This window comes from Suricata suricatta, chromosome 3 (genome assembly GCF_006229205.1).
Source record: "Suricata suricatta isolate VVHF042 chromosome 3, meerkat_22Aug2017_6uvM2_HiC, whole genome shotgun sequence".
In the NCBI taxonomy this organism is placed as follows: Eukaryota; Metazoa; Chordata; class Mammalia; order Carnivora; family Herpestidae; genus Suricata; species Suricata suricatta.
This window is the reverse complement of record NC_043702.1, coordinates 68,976,337-68,996,605: the sequence shown is the minus strand read 5'-3', so window position 1 is coordinate 68,996,605 and position 20,269 is coordinate 68,976,337. Positions and strand designations below refer to the sequence as shown.

Genomic DNA, 20,269 nt, shown 5'->3' with positions numbered 1-20,269 from the left:
CAAAACTGGTTTTCCTATTTTACCTGAATAGTTACTTCTCTTAAAATACCGAGTGCCACAGTCTCTTTGCTGTTTGTTTTAGTAAAGTAGCAGGAAACATTACCTTTATAAAAATATCCCAGATAGGAAGGTATGAAGTAACCCCTAATGACTCAATGAATCCAGGCATTGATAATTAGTGGCTTCTAACATTGCAAAAAGTGAGAAAAGTGAACATTGTGTGGCTTAAGATAGAACACAAATACTTATGAAATGGTTTTCCAAAAGAAAGCAAAAGAAAATCTGAATTATATAATGCCTTTGATTCTAACTTCTTAAAAATAAAAATGTCAATTTTATGGAAAATAAAGAGAATAGAGTAATACATTAAACAACATATGGAGATTCAGCCAAAAAGTCCAGACTGTAGGAAACTCTACAAGAAAAATAACCTGTTTGCATTGACAAATAAAATTTTTTGAAAATGGGAGGGGACAAAGAAGAAGGAAACGTAGAGATTAAAATAGACTTTAGGAGATCTATCAACCAATTGCAACTGTATAAACCTTTTTGGATCTTGATTCAGACAAACTGTAAAATCTGTTGTATAATGTTATGAATCATTTAGAAATTTGAGCATTAACTGAAGATTTATGACATTATGAAATTATAGTTACTTTTAGCTGTAATAATATATATATGTATATATACATTTTTTAAGAAGTCTTTATCTTTTAGAGATAATACTGAAATATTTGTGGATGACACAAGATGATGTCTGGGATTTGCTATGACAAAATATGAGAAGTGTCAGGGAGAGTGGGTAAGTGTATAGATGAAACAAGATAGACTGTGAGTTGATAATTGATGACACTGGGTGATGGGTATATGGTAGGTCATTACACTGTCTGGTGAACGTAATACAATGTTGAACAAAGTGGCAGAACTGTGATTCCCCCACAGATTGAATATTCTGATGATATGACATAAGGACAGAGTCTTGGCTAAGTTTATAAAAAACGGCAGGCTTCCTATTCAGTGGTCAATTTATATAGTCGGTCTGGGCTGGATTAAGAATCTGACATAAGGACGAAGTTAATGGATACTTTTGTGACAGGCAGGAAAAAATGTGATTTAGGATGGCACTTCTGCAAACTGCAATTTAAAAGAAGAAAGGAAACACAGAGGCTTTTCTATTGCTATTTTCTTCAAAAAAAGATTTACATTTTCATCTTATTCAGAGACAATTTACTCAATGTCAGCATGAGCAGCCAAACTGAGCATCATGATATTATTTTTGCTTCAGGGAGAGGAGGAAAAGAGTAGTGCCACTCAAATAAATTACAGCAGAAACTTATGAATGACAAGGAGCTCTGCTTCAGTTCCAGATTTTAGATATCCAAATACGCCCCAAGGAAGATAACATTAAGAACCAAGATTTTGTCTATTCAAAGTGTATTAATTTATTTTGACAGGTATAGACATTCCTAACAAAAACCCAAAGTATATTAGAAATGAAACCAGAGCTTTTTTTTTTCAGTAATAGTGTGACATGGAACTTCACTATTCTCTGCATTTTAAAAATATTCACAGATCTGTAGAATGAGAAGGTTGTTTACTGAGTGAATTATGATGCTTCTCATTTGGAGCCATGCAAAGTCACCAGTTTGTATACACATTTCCTAAACTGATACACACAAAAAAATCTAATTTGTCTTAACTTCACCTTGCAGACATCTTTAAAAAGTATAGTTTTTTTTAAGAATAATAAACTATATATTTTAGAGCATTTTGGATTCATAGCAAAACTGAGTGGAAAGTACTGACTTCCTCTATACCTCCTGCCTCAAATAGGTAAAACCTTCTCCACTACTGACCTCTCATACCACAATGGTACATTTGTTAAAACAGTGACACATCATTACTACCCCAAATCCATGATTCACATTAGGTTTCATTCTTGGTGTTGTACATTCTATAGTTTGGGCTATAGAATTACAGAATTACATAATACACCATTGTGTAGATAAAGAATAGTTTCACTGCCCCCCAAATCCTCTGAGCTTGGCCTGTTAATCCCTCCCTCCCATGGACCCCTGGAAACCACTTTTTACTAGTAATCTTTTTACTGTCTTATAGTTTTGCCTTTTCCAGAGTGTCCTATGGTTTGAAACATGTAGTTTGTAGACCTTTCAACCGGCCTTTTTCATTTAGTAATATGCATTTAAATTTCTTTCATGTCCTTTAATGGCTTGATAGCTCATTTCTTTTTAGCAGTGAATAATATTCCATTATCTAGATGTCCCATATTTTTTTATCCATTCACAGGCTAAAGGGCATCTTGATTAAGTTTTGGCAAGTATGAATAAAGCTTTGATAAAGATCCATGTGTAGATTTTTGTGTGAATATTAGTGTTCAGTTTATTTGGGTAAATACCAAGGAGTGTGATTATATATATATATTATATTTGGTGAGAATATGTTTAGTTTTGTAAGAAACGGTCCAACTGTCTTTGAAAGTGGTATACTATTTTGGTTTCCCACCAGCGATGTATGAGTGTCTCCATTGTTCCATATCCTCACCAGTGTTTTGGATTTGGGTGATTCTAATAGGTGTGCCCTGGTGTTTTGTGGCAATTTACAATTTCCTAATGACATATGATGTTGAACATATTTTCACATGCTCGCTTGCCATCTATATATCTTTATTTAAGGTCTTTTGTCCATTTTTAATTCTTGTCCTTCATTTTCTTATTTTTGGGTTTTAAGGATTCTTTGTATATTTTGGATTACAGTCCTTTGTCAGATGTGGTTTTTGCAAATATTTTGTCTTAGTGTGTGGCCTGTCTTCTCATTCTCCTGGCATTGTCTTTCTCAGAGCAGAAGTTTTCGTTTTAATGAAGTCCAGCAAATGAATTGTTTTTTCATGGACTGTGCCTTTGGTGTTATATCTAAAAAGTCATTGTTTGCCCCAGGTCATCTAGGTTTTCTGTTATGTTATCCTCTAGGGTGTTATAGCTTTGGGATTCACATTTAGCTCTGTGTTTATGTCAGTCAATTTCTGGGCTCTCTATTCTGTTCTACCGACTTGGTTCCTTCCCTCCCCACAATACCACACTGTCTTGATTACTCTAGCTTTATAGTAAGTCTTGAAGTCAGGTAGTGTCAGTTCTCTGACTTTGTGCTTCTACATCAATATTGAATTGGCTATTCATGGTCTTTTGCCTTTCCATATAAACTTTAGAATCAGTTTGTCAATATCCACAAAATAACTTCCTGGGGTTTTGATTGGGATAGTGTTGAATCTATAGTTTGTGAAAAACTGACATGTTGACAATACCAAGTTTTTCTATCCATGAACATGGAAGATATCTCTATTTATTTACTTGTTATTTGATCTCTTTCATTAAAGTTTATAGTTTTCCTCATATAGACTTTGTACATATTTCATTATATTTATATATAAGCATTTCATTTTGGGGGGTGATAATGTAAATGATAGTATGTTTTTAAGTTTAAACTCCATTTGTTCATTGCTGTTATACAGGAAAACAATTGACTTTTTTTTCATTAATCTTTCATATTGCAATTTGCCATAATCACTTATTAGTTCAAGTGATTTTTTCTGATTTTCTACATAGACAATCTTATCATCTGTGCACAAAGTTTTATTTCTTTCTTCCCAATCTGTATACCTTTTATGTGCTTTTTTTGCCCTACTGGCTAGGACTTCTAGTACAATGTTTAAAAGAAGTCCTGATAGGGAACACCTTTGCCTTGTTCCTGATCTTAGTGGGAAAGCTTTTAGTTTTTCACCATTAATTATGATGTCTGTGGGTTTTGGAGATGTTCTTTGTAAAGCTGAAGAAGTTCACCTCTATTCCTAATTTGCTAACAGTTTTTAAAATAAATAGTTATTGGGGGGCGCCTGGATGGCTTAGTCGCTTGAGTGTCCAACTTCAGCTCAGGTCATGATCTCACAGTTTGTGGGTTCGAGCCCCATGTCAAGCTCTGTGCAGACCACTAGCTCAGAGCCTGGAGCCTGCTTCAGATTCTGTTGTCTCTCTCTGCCCCTCCCCTGTTCACACTGTCTCTCAAAAATAAATAAATGTAAATAAATAAACAAACAAACAAATAAATAAAATAGGTATTGGACTTTGTCAAATGTTTTTTTCCATCTATTGATATGATAATGTGACTTTTCTTTTATAGCCTGTTGATGCGATGGATTACACTAATTGATTTCCGAATGTTGAATCAGCCTTGTATAACTGGAATAAATCCCATTTGATTGTGGTGTATGATTCTTTTCTTACATTGTTGGATTCAATTTATTATTTTATTGAAGATTTTGCTTTTTTGTTCATGAGAGACATTATTCTTTAGTTTTCTTTTATTGCAATATCTTTGTCTGATTTTGGCATGAGGGATAATGCTGGCCTCAGAATGGGACAGGAAGTATTCCCTCTGCTTCTGTTTTCTGGAAGAGATTGTAGAGAACTGGCATAATTTCTTCCTTAAATGTGTGGTAGAATTCACCAGTGAACCAATGTGGACATGTGCTTTATGTTTGGGAAAATTATTATCAATTTTGTGTCAATTTCTTTAATAGCTATAGGCCTACTGAGATAGTCTGTTTCTTCTTGTCTGTGTTTTTCTTGATTGTATCTTTAAAAGAATTGGTCAGTTTTATCTAGGTTATCAAATGTGTGGATATAGAGTTGTTCATAATGTTCTTTTATTATCCTTTTAATGTCCCTGCATCTGTAGTGATGCATCCTCTTTTATTTGTGATATTAGTAATTTATGTCTTCTCTCTTTTTTTATTGAGCCTGGCTACAGGCTTATCAATTTCATTGATCTTTTCAAAGAACCAGCTTTTGGTTTTGTTGATTTTCTTTATGGAGTTCCTGCTTTCAATTTTATTGATTTCTGCTCTAATTATTATTATTTATTTTCTTCTGCTTACTTTGGGTATAATTTTTTCTTCTTTTTCTTTTTTATTTAAAAGATTTTTTAAAAACATTTATTTATTTTTGAGAGACAGAGAGAGAGAGGCAGACACAGAATCTGAAGAAGGCTCCAGGCTCTGAGCTGTCAGCACAGAGCCTGACACAGGGCTTGAACCCATGAACCATGAGATCATGACCTGAGCTGAAGCTGGACACTTGACTAAGCCACCCAGGCACCCCTCTTCTTTTTGTAGTTTCCTAAGGTAAAAGCTTAGATTGCTGATTTTAGATTTCCACTTTCATTTAGTTTAAAATGTTTTAAAATTCCTCTTGAGATTTCTTCTTTGACCCACATGTTATTTAGAAATGTGTTGTTTAATCTCTAAATATTTTGGGATTTTCCAGCTATCCTTCTATTATTGGTTTCTAGTTTAATTTCACTGTGGCTCAAAAGAAGACATTATATGATTTCTATTTTTTTAAGTTTGTTAAGGTGGGTTTTTTGGCCAGTATGTGGTCTATCTTAGTGAACATTTCATGTGAACTTGAGAAGAATGTGTAATTTCCTACTGATGGATTAAGTAGTCTATAGATATCAATTATATCCTGTTAATCAATGGTACTGTTGAGTTCAACTTTGTCCTTACTGATTTTCTGTCTACTGAATCTTTCCGTTTCTGAGAGAGGAATGTTATAGTCTCCAACTGTAATAATAGATTCATCTATTTCTCCTTGCAGTTCTATAAGGTTTTTTTGGTCATGTATTTTGACACCCTGCTGTTAGGTACATACACATCAGGGACTGTTATGTCTTCTTAGAGTACTACTCCTTTACCATAATATGATATCCCTTTTCTTGTGTAAGGAAATAATTTATTGTTAAATTATTAAATGATGACAGATTAGAGACTGAACAGAATATGCAGCTTGAGTTACACTACACCAACAGTTCTCAAATCTGAGCATGATCAAAACTTGTTAAGATGCAGGTACATGGGTTTCAACCCTCAGAGAGTTTGATTCAGTAGATCTGCTTTTTTTTTTAATCCTTGAAAATTTTCCTTGTTCTGAAGTCTGCTCTGTGATATTAATATAGCTATTCTGCTCTCTTTTGATTAGTATTTGCATAGTATATCTTTCTCCATCTTTTTACATTCAATCTACATGTGCCTTTATATTTAAAGTGGGTTTTAATACTTTTCTTTCTTTTAAAAAGTGGATTTCTTATAGTCAACAAATAGTTGGGTCTTGTTTTTTTGATCTGCTCTGACAGTCTCTGTCTTTTAATTGGTATATTTAGTCCTTTGGCTAATTATTATTATATATTTGGTATAAGAAAGTTACTTTGATAGTATTATAATAATACCTATCTTTACTTAGGGAAGAGCCTGAGGCCTCCTAACCCATTTCCTCCAGAAACACATTTAGAGGTAACATTGCCTATCATCTCTTGGGTAGCCCTGATTGAGGTCCACAAGTAAGAAAGGGACCAAGGAACCCAAATAGGAATTCAGGCTGATGTAAAGGGGTGTTGGGTCTAGGCTGGTCACCTAAGGGCCTAAAGCTTGTTCCAAAGGGGCTAGTTCTAGGGTAGTTTGTGGCTGAAGTCATTAGTTTCTCTGGAACTGAGTAACCTGGCACAGTTAGTTCATGTTTTGGGATCCAGAGCTGAGCATATGATGATGAACTAATAGAGCAACTATGAAATTCTGGCTAAGGATCACAGAAGTCCACAGAGAAGAAGGATTAATGGGAGTGTTAACTAAGTAATGGGTCAGCATTCCACAGCAAAGTGGCACTGACTGTGGATTGATGAGATGTACCCATATGTGTCCATTAAGTATGCTTTGAAGTACATCAGACTAGTCTGGACTGAGTAAGCCCCTGATATTCTTGGACAATCAAGAGGGAGAATGGGGAAAAGGCTTTAGGAGGAAGAACCTGGACTTTCTGCTGGTAAAGTCATGTGTGGTCTTGAGCAATGAATTTATACCTTGAACCTGTCAAATGTCACATGCGTCATACTTTTAAGAATGACCAGTCACGTGTCTCCCCCTGAGAACCTGTGGTAATTGGTTTAATTGATTTAGGCATTGAGAAAACATAAGGAAGCACTAAAGGAGGTGGATCATGGGGTGGAAGGAATTTTGAGCAAAAAAATTGGAGGAAGGGGTGGTGTTCTAGTTCCTTCTACTCACGAGGTTGATATGCATTCCAGTGTGTGTACTGCACTGGCTCAGACTTCTGCCCCTCTGCTGTCTTCCAAGTGTATTCTCCTGTGTCGTTTTCATCTTGAAGAGCTATCCAAAAATAACTGTCCTTCGTTTTGACCACACTACTGATCAAACTGGTGATAAAAGCCTGTTCAAACCTTAAAAATGGAAAAAGGAAATGGTTATAGTAAGTCTCTGGGCAATGAAAAATTGTCGTTAAACCATAATGAGATGCACAGAATGGCACCAGAATAAGCATTTCTGATGAATTCTTCAGAACATGGAGCAGAAAAATACTCATAGACCCTGAACATTACTAATACATGCCAAATGTCACTACAATGCTCAGAAATAGATGAGCGAGGAGAATTTGAGTCTCAAAGACAAGGCTTAATTTAAGGAATAGAGTCCAGCTCCGGTATTAGAGTATAGGTGGTAAAGCCCATAAAGCTAGCAATATATTTCTTGGCACAGCAAGTGCCCTGTTTTGTAAGTAGGCCACACAGCACATACCTCGCTATAATGTGTGTACAGTGGGGAACTGGCAATGGGAAGGAGACATGAGCATCTGCCAACATGGAGTTCACATGCACCCACCCACCACACTTCCCTGGTGAAAACTGAGCAGGTTTCGGACTAGCAATTTTATGTATCCCAAATCAGTTTGTTCATAAGCACATGAGTCCTTGGCTTATTCAAATGTGTTCAGATGGGCATATTCGCTGAAGATAAATTAAAAACCCCTAGGAACTAATCCAAGGCTGTGCACCCACCAATATTTTCCCCACACAGCTGAATGAATTAGTGTTCATTGATTGGTGGTAGTGCTCCTTCCCCAATATGAATGCATCAAAAGCGGAATCTGGAAAATTTGTGTATATGCTTCCACATGAATACCTAATAGAAAAATGTGAGTATTAAAATTTAACTAACATTGAAATTTTAAGCTAAGCTTGAAAAATTTATTTCCAATACACATGAAGTTTTGAAGAAACACATTTCAAACAGTGATGACTTTTGGCCAGAACTGCTGAGTCCATGAGAAAGTGAAGGCCTGATGAAACCTAAAAAGAAAGCAAATTAGACTTTTTCATCCAATTCTGGAAGTTTTTCACTACCACGCATCTTTAAGTTGGTAAAGGAAACAAAGCAATGGGGTTAATTAAGAATAGAAGAGGTTAAAGCGAAATGGGGGGAAGGGAGGTAAAACACAAAGATGTAAGGTTTTTAACTGCCTTATGACTATCACTAGCAATATTTAGTAATCTTAGGCATCTATGATACTCATCTTTGCAGGGGATATAGATGTTTATTATACTTTACTAAATATTTCCTGTAGCTACTCTATTAATAATCTACAAAGCACACATTTAAAACTAGAAAAGCTCTTTTTTTAACCAGATTGTATGGCAGAATTTTATGTAAATGTAAAAAATGTAAATGTAAAATGTTTTAATTATAAAAAATCCTCCTTCAAAAGGATGGTACATATAACTAAGCATTGTCTAGATGCTTTTGTAATTTTTCTTATACTTCTAATGGTTCATGCTCTTATAATTTAGAATCTGCTTTTCCTTCTCCCCTCTGAGACAGAGTAGTATTCTTATCATGCCCAGCTGGTGTAAACCGCTGTCCTAGGAGGCTAGCAAGGCACTGCATTGTGGAGGCTATGGCTGGACCACTATTACTGTGCTGGCTCTAAACCCAGGGGACATTGCTGGCTCTTCCATGACCTTGTACTATGGCGTTTATTGAATAATGGAGAGAAATAACATTGTCTGTATACTTGGTCACTGGTATCATTATTCATGACAACATTTTGCTTTTGTTCCCTGTTGGTTTTAGATTTATTTAGTCCACTCTGATTTGCTATTTTATCACTATTTATGATTCGTTAAAACAATAGAAACCCTGTGCTTTTTAAATTGACAAGTATCTTGTAAGTAGTTGCATATAGTACTCATACATTAGATCCTAAAACCTTCAAATCAGGACTCTAGTTTTCTTGGCACGGTTTAAAAGATAGCATTGTTAATAAAGAAGTTCAGCAAATATGTCTTTCTCTTAAATTACGTATTTTAAGAACTTAACTCCAGATCACAGCATGCAGCCATTTGAATGTCTGTTTCCAACTGATAAAGAAACAAGAGGATATTTTATACTTGTTACCACTCACTATTTGGTTCCAAACACTTAACAGGGTTGTGAAAACTCTGGCTTACAGTAATAGAGCAGATGATCTTTTAAAGTCTTTTTTGGCCTTATGTTTAGAATTCTTCATTTGAGAATATTCCAGAGTTCTTTTTATATCTGGCCTTTTTGCCTTGTTTCACTAGATTATTTAATTCAAATATTATGGCTTAAGGAATGAAAAGTAACCATATGTATAGATTTTTATGTTATTATTTGGACCAGAATAACATATTATATATAAGGAGTTTAGTAAAGTAAAAATTGTTATTTCTTAGGAAAAAATGATAAAATACTTTGTTTGCATTTGTGTAACTACTTGCAAAGTCAAAATTTTAGGGAAATAATTCTTAAAATCAGAAAACAATTTTTTTTCTACTCAACTCCTCAAAAAAGTTAAAAAACCAAATGTGCATTTTCAATGTCAGTAAGAAAAATATATCGTGAATTTCCATCAGTTTGACAAGAAGTTGTTACTCATGGTGCTAAACATTATATTTTAATAAAAAATGCAATTTGAAGAGAGTAATACATATTTTTGGGATACACTGATGGTTTTTTCATTTCAAAATAAATTTTGCATTTCAAAAAATGCACACTTCAAAAGGAGATATTTTATATTTGAATCTCTGAAAATATTTTTCATCCATTTACCCAGTGACAAATGTAGTTGGAAAAAAAGATGTTTCTTGTCTATGAGTAATACTATCCTTAGCAGACAGCAGTAATTAATGATTGTTTGTATTACCTAAAACAAGAGATTGAAAAAAAATAATGAACTGGATGTAGCTTCACTAGAGAGCTTATTTCAATTTTAAAAAATAGCAGTAGTCTTTACATATAGTGATCTAGTTAAGATGTATTCAGTTTTGAAATGAGTGATTGCAATGGGATTTCTTCTAATACACAATTGTTACATTTTAATACCATATTCAAATAACTGACTCTATTGCTGAATGAATAAAAAATGATAAATTTCTTTTAAGTAAAGAATAGAAATAGAACATCATTGTTTTTAAATGGGAGATATGCCTCATGATTATTATTTCAAGAAGTTTTTGGTGGCATTCCTCAAGAACTAGAAATATTAAGTTTTTGGATATTTATTGCAGAAGACTAGAAGAGAAATATAGACTTAGAAAAGATACTTAGCATACACACAGGAATTAAACCTGCAAGAGCAAATTCTAAACTGTTAATGGCAGTTACCTTTGTTAATTGTTAATGGCAGAGCAGTGGGATTGGTTGGGAAGGAGGAGTGGGGTGGGAGGGCACTTTCACTTTTTAGTTCATGTTCTTCTGGCTTGCTTGAATTTATACTAATGAGAATGTTTTTATTGCATAATTTTAAAGAAGATAACTGAAATTTGTTTTAAAAAGGAAAGTTAACTGCATTCTACAAAAAGTGTTAGAACTAATAAATTCAGCAATATTCAGGATGCAAAGTCAACACACAAAAATCAGTTGCATTTCTATATACTAACAATGAACAATCAGAAAAGTAAACTACAAAAACAATTCAATTTATAAGAGCATCAAAAATTTAAAAAATACCTTAACAAAGGAGGCAAAAGACTTGTACACTGAAAACTACAAAACACTACTGGAAGATATTAAAGAAGACACAAATAAATGGAAAGACATCGCATGTTCATGGATTGAAAAACCAATTGTTTAAATGTCAACACTACTCCAAGTGATCAGTAGATTGAATGGAATCCATGTCAAAATCCCAATGACGTCTTTTGCAGAAATAGAAAAATCCATCTTAAAATTCATATGGAATTTTAAGGGATCTTGAACAGCAAAAACAAACATGAAAACAAACTTGATCTCACCACTTTGATTTCAAAACTTATTGAAAGTACAGTAATCAAAACAGTGTGCTACTGGCATAAAGACATACATATGTTAATAGAATAGAAAAGAGAACCCAGAAAATAAACCCTTATATCTATGGTTAAATGATTTTCCACAAGGGTGCCAAGACCATTCAATGGGAAAAGGACAGTCTTTTCAACAATGATGCTGGGAAAGCTGGATATCCACATTCAGAACAATGCAGTTAGACTCTTCTTACTTTATACCATTTACAAAATTTAACTGAAAGTGAATCAGAGACCTAAACAGAAGAGCTAAAATTATAAGACTCTTAGAAGAAAATACAGGGGAAATTTTTCATGACATTGTATGTAGCAATGATTTCTTGGATATGACACCAAAAACACATGCAACAAAGTAAGAATGGATAAATTGGATTTATTCAGAACTAAAAACTTTGTGCATCAAAGGACATCAAAAGAGTGAAAATGCAACCCATGGATTAGGAGAAAGTATTTGCAAATTATGTATCTGCTAAGGGATTAATATCCATAATATATAAAGAACTCCTACAACTCAACTGCAAAGAATAAATACTCCAATTAAAAAAAAGGTAAAGGACTTGAATAGACATTTTTTCAAAGGAGATATACAGATACCAATAAGCACATGAAAAGACACTCATCGTCACTAATCATTAGGGAAGTACAAGTTGGAACCACAGTGAGATACCATTTCATACCCATTAAGATGGCTATTATGCAAAAACAAAATAACAGGTGATGGCTAAGATGTGGAGGAATTGGAACCCTTGTGCACTGCTGATGAGAATGTAAAATGGTGCTGCTGATATGGAAAACAACATGCCTGTTCTTCAAAAAATTAAAAATAGATTTATCAAATCATCCAGAAATTCCACTTCTGGGTATGTTACCCAGAAGAATTGAAAGCAGAGAGTCTAAAGATATTTGTACAGTCATGTTTATGGCAGCATTATTCACAATAGCCAAAAGGTGAGGACATTAGACTAAATGAAATAAGCCAGGCACAATAGGATAACTGCTACATGATTCCACTTATGAGTTAACATAGAGTAATCAATCTCATAGACAGAAAGTAGAATGATGGTTCCCCAAAGCTGAGGGCAAAGGGGAATGGGGAGTTATTATTTAATGGACAAAGAATTTCAGTTTGCAAAGATGAAAAAATTTAGGGAGATGGATGGTGGTGATGATTGTGCAATACTGCAACTGCACTTAACGCTGCTGAACTGTACACTTAAAAATGGTTATAATGATAAATTTTATGTTTTATCACAATAAAAAATTAACTGCAAAAGTATTTAGAGTGTATGGTGGTTGCAGGAAAATAGCAGATTTAATGCACATTTAAATCTAGGAGAAAATGAGATACTGTAGGATTTCTTACTTTTGGTAAAATTCACAAAATTGAATGTCATTTGGATTATTATTATTATCATTATTTTAATGTTTATTTATTTTTGGAGAGACAGAGAGACAGAGTGGGAGCAGGGGAGGGGCAGAGAGAGAGAGAGAGGGAAACAGAGAGAAAGAGAGACACAGAATCTTAAGCAGGCTCCAGGCTCTGAGCTGTCAGCACAGAGCCCAATGCAGGGCTTAAACTCAAGAACCATGAAATCATGACCTGAGCCAAAGTCAGATGCTTAACTGAGCCACCCAGGCAGCCCTGGATTATTTTGTACTAAATAACCATGGCTGATTGATTTAAAATTTAGACACACATGCATTTAGATAATTATCCATGGTAACTCTGTACCTCAAGATTTACAGTCATGCCCTATCTGGAAATAAAGTGTCCAGGCCTGAAAACATTTTGGAACAGTTAGCAAGAAAATAATCTGCTATTCAGAAATAAGGGTCTGTTTTTCTTCCCCTCTCTATTCCACAAAGTGTTAAAAGTCCTAGACAAGGAGCAGTTGCCCAATAACAAAAGAAATAAATAATTTGTAGCAGGTGGTTCTAATTGGGCCCATCAAAATCTGTGGCTTAATTGTGCAGAAGAGTGGAAAATCAATTAACAACTACAAGGTTGGGCACTGGTGAGTGACAGGAGTGTCTTAAACAGGAAATCAGTAATGGAAGAAAATGATTACCCAGGCTGCTAGTGGACACTTCTAGATTTGAGGAGACATTTTACCTACTGCCCAATCTTCTCAGACAAAATATGATGTTGAAAAATTTTGTTGTGCATTGTCACTCAAAGAGTAGGGTACAGTGTGAGGCTTTGTTCCTCACCTGATGGAATCTGGATGAATAACAATTAAGAGCAGGGGGCCCTTCATTTCCTCAACTTGCATGTCCTGTGTAGGAGTCATTGCTTTGGATATAGTTTGCAGGGCAGTGTACATGTGTGGTAACCATCTAGGAGAGATGCTTCACTGGGGCTAATGGTAGCAATGCAGGGTCTTGACTGCTCATTGAGTAGCATTCTGGCACAAAGTCATGTGAATGGGCCTACAAGGTTGTGGGTGGAATGAAAACAAACTTATTTATCTTATAGTTCTATTGTAGAGTTAGACCATTCAGTAGTCAATTAGTACTGACTACTGAATATAGTTTATCAAAGAAACGAATTATTTATAACATACTCTTGCATGCAGGTTTTGGGGAAATGAAACGAAGTAGATTTTTTTTCAGACACTTATTATTTGTATGAGATCTCAAGGATTCTTAGAAAATGAAGCATTTGGGGGCCCCTGGGTGGCTCGGTCGGTTGAGTGTCCCACTCTTGATTTCAGCTCAGGTCACGATTTCAGGGTTATGGTATGGAGCACTGAGCATGGAGCCTGCTTAAGATTCTCTCTCTCTCTCTCTCTCTCTCTCTTTCTCTTTCTCTCTTTCTCTCTCTCTCTGTCTCCTTCCTCTCTCTCTCTCTCTCCCCCTGCCCCTTTCCCCTGCTTTCATACTTTCTCTCTCAAAAAAGCAAAGGAAAGGAAAGGAAAGGGAAGGGAAGGGAAGAGAAGGGAAGGGAAGGGAAAGGGAAAAAAAGAAAAAAGAAAAGAATATGAAGCATTTGAACATGCACAGATTTCTGCCCTACTTGGGTCACTCTGGCATTATAGGTTATCTGTAATGTCACTTTGAATGTATCCATGTAGTGAGTTCTTTCACCTTCACTATGTTTCTACATTTTACCTCTTAAGCTGCTGGCCTCCAAGTGGCACCAAGACAATAAGAGCATGCCTTTCATTTCTTTTGTGCAGCATGCCAGTGTTTAATATGGTGCCTCTCACAATATATTTAATAAGTAATTTTCTAATAAATGCTTAACTTGTTTTTTTACATTGTCAGATAGCATATGAAAAGTAATTAGCACAGTGCCAGGTAAGTGGCAGGTATTCAATGAATATTACACAAGAAAAAAAGCAGGAAAGAAAGAATAAGATATAAGAAACAGGTGAAACAGACTGTTTTCTTTAGTGAAAAACATTGTTATATTATAATTAACAAAAGAGCATAGATAGCTTCACTGATCAGTCTCCTGAATAAAGTCCAATGTTAGTTCACTTACTGGAGGACTTCTAACCGAAGGTGCTCTAGAAATCTTTGGATGGGCGAACAAGTTGAGGATAAAGGCTTTCCTCTGCCTGCCAGCTATTCTGGGAAGGAGGTAGAAGAACTAAAAACAACACTAAGATACATCAAGGGTGGCGCTATTGCCGAAGGAATGGTCTGCTGAGCACAAAATGTTTTGCCAGGCAATTTATTTTGGAACTTCTATCAATCCAGCGTGTGTGTGTGTGTGTGTGTGTGTGTGCGCACACGCATTCTGTGTATGGTTTGGAGGAAAGCCTGGGAAAGAAAGTAAGAGGAAGAAGGAAAGAGTGGTGGCTTTGAATGTTGACTTCCTCTGTGGGGGAGAGCAGAGAAAGCACCTAATCCCTCCTACAGGTTAGACCTAGAGGTTATCTAGAGGAAGAGCCTCTAGATAAAACTGTAGTATCAATTGTCTGGTTTCTGGTCTTCAGGGGATATGTTTAAAGGTAATAGCCTCAGTGAAAAAGCAAATGACTAGCTTTGCAGGTACAGTTTTCCAAGCAACCACTGATGGGTTCTACTTCGTTTCTGTCTTCACTTTGGAGGAGTCCACTTCTCAGCCCTCATTGTTCTCCTGGCATTGATAGTGGCACTGAGGTCACTGCTACTGTTGGTACTTTTATTCCCTATTACAAATCTGTAGCATATTGCAAATTCTGTGGAGTGTCAAAAGGGGAGTTTCTCTGTTAGTATGGAGAAGACACCTGTGAACAGAGAAGTCTATATCTAAACAAATATAGAGCTAAGAAGCAATGGGAAGGCATTTGAAAATCCTCCAGTTTAGCTATCCTTACTTTTGTTTTTTTAAAAAAAGAACCCATATAACTCACACACATTACATTAAAAACATAGTTTTAAAATAACATTCTTTCTATTACAGCATTTGATAAAATCTCACTATGTTTCAATATATTAGCAAAGCTGAATAATTAGTAAATCATCTTAATAATTAGAAGTCATCTTAAATTTTACTCGGTTACTCAAAAATTGACTTAGGAATAACATTGTGTGATTTAAATTCATCTCAATCAATAGTTTAAGTAATTTAATATTCTAATGTACATTTTAGATTTTGACAAGTTACTGATTACAGCTAGATTTTATCATCCCAGGAGCCCTCCTGTCAAAAGTACAGTCATGTCTCTGATAGAAAATTTCTATCTTACCTGTTTGTAATGGTCACAAGTGCAGGAGGACAGTAATAACCACTGGAGGCATGATCAAAGCTTCGAAGGACAGTGTCAATTTTGTAACAGAATCTACCATGTCTCTCCCATCCCTTCAAAAAAGGAAATAGAAAATTAAGGACATAATCTGTGTTTTTGTGTATTCTCATTTACTACTTACATAACTTTTTTTCTCTGACCCACTCAAAACTTAAAATTTGAATTTTTGTCTTGAAATCTAGTATTCTACCTGATAATGCCATTAGCTATGGCTGCTTCTATATTTATTTAATTATTAGAACCTGAAAGTTTTAATTAATTGATATCTTAAAACCTAAAAAAATGAAAATAAAGCAGCACTCACTCAAGATCTCTTTTTCTCTCTCTGTTCAGACTTATAGAGTTTCATACAAATGCTTCCTACAGGATGGTAGAAACCAAGACATGGCTTTCAAGGCAGAATGCCTGCTATACTACTGTGCAACTTTATTTAATCTCTACCTGTCTTAATTTTCTCCTCTGTAAAATGAAGATAATAATAGTATCTATGGAGTTGTTCTGAGAATCAAAGGGAGACAATGCAGGCAGAGGCCTTAAATAGAGCCAGGAACTCAATATGAGCAAAAAGGACATGTGTATTTAGATAATAGTGTATATTTTTTTCAACTTTGTTTCATATTGCTTATTTCATGTTATCCCACTGAGATTCGCTGAGGTTAGAGACCTAGATGAAGTCACAGCTAGTGGACAAGTTGCCCTGGAACCCAATTCTGGTGTAATCCAGGATGGTCTTGGGTAGATCATAATGTTTTCAAATAGAGACTGGCTACATACATACATACATATATATATATATGCACATACACACATATATAATATATTGTATTATGTATATATTACATAAATATATGTAGATGTATTTGTATATACACATAAATATATACATACATATGTATTTATATGTATTTATACATATAAATGTATATATTTATATATTCTATCTATACATAAATATATACAATATATTTATATGTATATATACACTATATATAATATGTTATATATCTTGTTTAAATATAAATATTACAAACATGTATAGATATAGGTATATATTTACAAAGAAATACATATATTTGTAAAAATTATTCCTAAACCAACTGGCTAGCCTTTGGGAGAGAAAGAAAGCAAGCTTTGGCACTTAGACAAAAATGATAACTGTGTAGTTCCATACCTCTGCCCTAAGAGCATTGAAGGGCAGCTCTGTTCTTTAAAATTATATAGCACAGAAGACATGCATTCATTAGTCTTCTATATTTTCACTGAGTTATTTTAGTCCCTTTTCTTCCAATATTATAAAATCATATCACTTACATCTATTTTTATGTATTCACCAGTTTTAAAATACACTTTATTCTGTGTCTGTGTCATGCCAATCCTTGCCAGATTTTGATCAGATATAAAATGATTTCTGCTATGTTTCTTAGAAAAGGTCTCAGTCTTGCAGTAAATTAAAGAAAACCTTATTTTAGAACTCAGTTATTTTTGTTCAAAACATATTATTAAATGAGGTGTGGATCACAGGAGTCCCACATCCAGCCAGGCGGGATGTGCTCTGAACTCACTCCCTGAACCTCTCCCCATAACCTTATCTGTGTGAGTAATTGACAGCTCCAGCCAGAACCCCCTGGATCACTCCAGATGGGGTGAGAGGTTAGACTGCTTTTGTATTTGGAAGGACAGGCAGAGGAAGGCTGACAATCTGACCTTTCTAACAAAGTATTCCTTCTTCATTAGTAGTTTTCAGATCACAGGCTGCTTAGTAAAACCAAAAATCTGGGCACTGAACAGACTCCAGGAAAGGGGAAGAGAGATGTGGCATAGTAATAACCAGAAAAACAAAGGCTCCTTATTACTACAAGCCTTTGTCCACACAATGAAAGTAGGAAGAATAATTGATTGTATCTGTGAATATCTTTTGTACATGAGGTGCCATTTCATTTTAAATGAAATGATGATGATGACAGTGCTGAAACAATTGCTCATATTATAACAACCCCCCAAAAATGACTCAGAGTTGGGGGTGGGAAAAGGGGTCTTTTTTGTTTTTGCTTTGAAATTATCAAGAAAATTTTCTTCCTTATGTAGTGCCTTCTATTCCTGTGACTTATTCATTCCATAGCTGGAAGGCTACAGCCATCACTCATTTTGCCCGTTCCCCACCCCCTCCCTTAGGCAACTGTCAGTTTGTTCTCTGTATTTATAGGTCTGATTCTGCTTTTTGTTTGTTTATTCATTTACTCTTTTAGAGTCTACATATAAGTGAAATCATATGGTATTTGTCTTTCTCAGGCTTATTTCACTTAGTATAATACCCTCTAGTTCCATTCATGCTATTGCATATGGCACGATTTCATCCTTTTTTATGCTTGTGTAATTGTGTGTGTGTGTGTGTGTGTACAACACATTTTCCTTATCCATTCATCTATTGATAGACACTTAGAGTGCTTCCATATCTTGGCTACTGTAAATAATGTTGCAATAAACATAGAAGCATATACTTTCAAATTAGTATTTTTTACTTTCTTTGGGTAAATATCCAATATTAGAATTACTGGATCATATGGTATTTCTATTTTTAATTTTTAAGGAACCTCCACACTATCTTCCACAGTGGCTGTACCAATTTACATTCCCACTAAGAATGCATGAGTTAATGAGGGTTCCTTTTTTCCTACATTGTCACCAACACTTATTATTTCTTGTGTTACTGATATTAGCCATTCTGACAGGGGTAAGGTGATATCGCATTGTGGTTTTGATTTGCATTTCCCTGATGATGAGTGATGCTACAATCTTTTCATGTATCTGTTGGTCATCTGTATGTCTTCTTCTTTGGAGAAATGTCTATTCAGGTCCTCTGCCCATTTTTAATTGGATTATTTGGAGATTTTTTGGTGTGTACTGATATACATTTATATATCTTGGATATTAACTCATTACTGAACATATCATTTACAAATATATTTTACCACTCAGTATGTTGCTTTTTGGGGGTATTTTAATGGTTTTTTTCATTATGAAAAACATTTTTATTCTGATATAGTCTCAATAGTTTGTTTCTATTTTATTTCCCTTGCCTTAAAAGACATATATAGAAAAATGTTTCTACATTTTTGTCAGAGAAATTACTGCCTTTGTTCTCTTCTTTGATTTTTATGATTTCAGGTCTCACATGTAGGTCTTTAATCTATTTTAAGTTTATTTTTGTGCATGGTGCAAGAAATATTTTATAAGTCGATTTTACATGTACAGACTATTTAGAGAAGTGCACTGAAACAGTGGGCTAAAGGAAAGGAAATTTTGAAACCATATTCACAAATTGATTCATAAAGAACTTAATGAGAGTTTCACCATAAAGTTAGAGAACTGGCTCTGAACTCCAATTATACTCTGAACCTCAAGTGCTAGCAATGCTGGCCAGAAAATGGAAGCTGTGTACAGAGGTTGAGATAGAACATCAGTTCTGTTTTCGCTATGTAAGGAGTTAATTTCCTTTTCAACACAAATGCGACATGTTGAGTTGCTTTGAAAATCACAGTAAGAATTTTTCCCAACATTTCTGATCAGCTATAGATCAATGATCAGCTCTAACTTCAGAATTGTAATCATTAGATAAAATGTTTGGTTGCATATCGGCTATGGCATAGGTATTGTGGACCTAAAGTATGAAGAGTAATTCATATGTATACACTGACTAGTGAGTAAAATGCAGTTTCTTGGAAAGATGGGTCATTGCTTCATCGAAACATAAATAACTGGATTAGAAGAAATAATAATTAAAGAGTTGCATAAAAGCCAGGTTTGGGAATTTTTGAGATGCACACCAATATCCAATATTTAAATTTAATTGTTTACTGTAGGGGGGGTTAGGGGGGATGAATGTGTTGAGAATTTTACTGAAGGGTACTGAATGTATTGTAAGAAATTTAAAACATAACCTTCTACCTTTTGATTTTAAACCTGAAGTGTTACATATTTTTATTACTTTAAGAACTGAAAATAAGTATGTTAAGTACCCAAAATAGTTTATTAGTTAAAGTATTAAAGTAATTTTTATTATCTCTTTCCCAACTAATAAATATATTGTAAACATGCACTTCTAGCCATTATTGTATTCTATTCAAATATTTAAGTTTAAGGTGAGTGGAAGGGAAGGCAGGAGTCTGAGTGAGGAAGTTCACTCTCCATCAAAGGAATGCATTTTTTTTCACTCTGACAGTCTTCACTGGGAGACTGAAAACCACCTGTGAGATGAGGCATCACATGACACTCATTGTTTGTGCAGATGGGATAACAGGACCATTATGTTT

General features: G+C 34.6%; 1 protein-coding gene and 1 long non-coding RNA gene across 4 annotated transcripts in view; one reads left to right on the top strand and one right to left on the bottom strand.

Annotated features, from left to right (window-relative positions):
* Positions 1–790, top strand: part of LOC115287792 — a 91,138-nt gene extending 90,348 nt beyond the window's left edge. Inside the window, exon 4 of the long non-coding RNA XR_003906659.1 lies at positions 718–790. This is a non-coding gene — a long non-coding RNA (uncharacterized LOC115287792). The remainder of the gene's footprint in view (positions 1–717) is intronic.
* The window catches only part of PLA2R1 (phospholipase A2 receptor 1), a 117,587-nt gene that overhangs the window by 48,769 nt on the left and 48,549 nt on the right, over positions 1–20,269 (bottom strand). For all 3 annotated transcript variants that reach the window (XM_029934512.1, XM_029934513.1, XM_029934511.1), the window contains exons 10-11: positions 15,900–16,012; positions 7,130–7,302 (exon numbers count right to left, since the gene is read on the bottom strand). In XM_029934512.1, the coding sequence (XP_029790372.1) occupies positions 7,130–7,302; positions 15,900–16,012 (286 nt within the window). The remainder of the gene's footprint in view (positions 1–7,129; positions 7,303–15,899; positions 16,013–20,269) is intronic.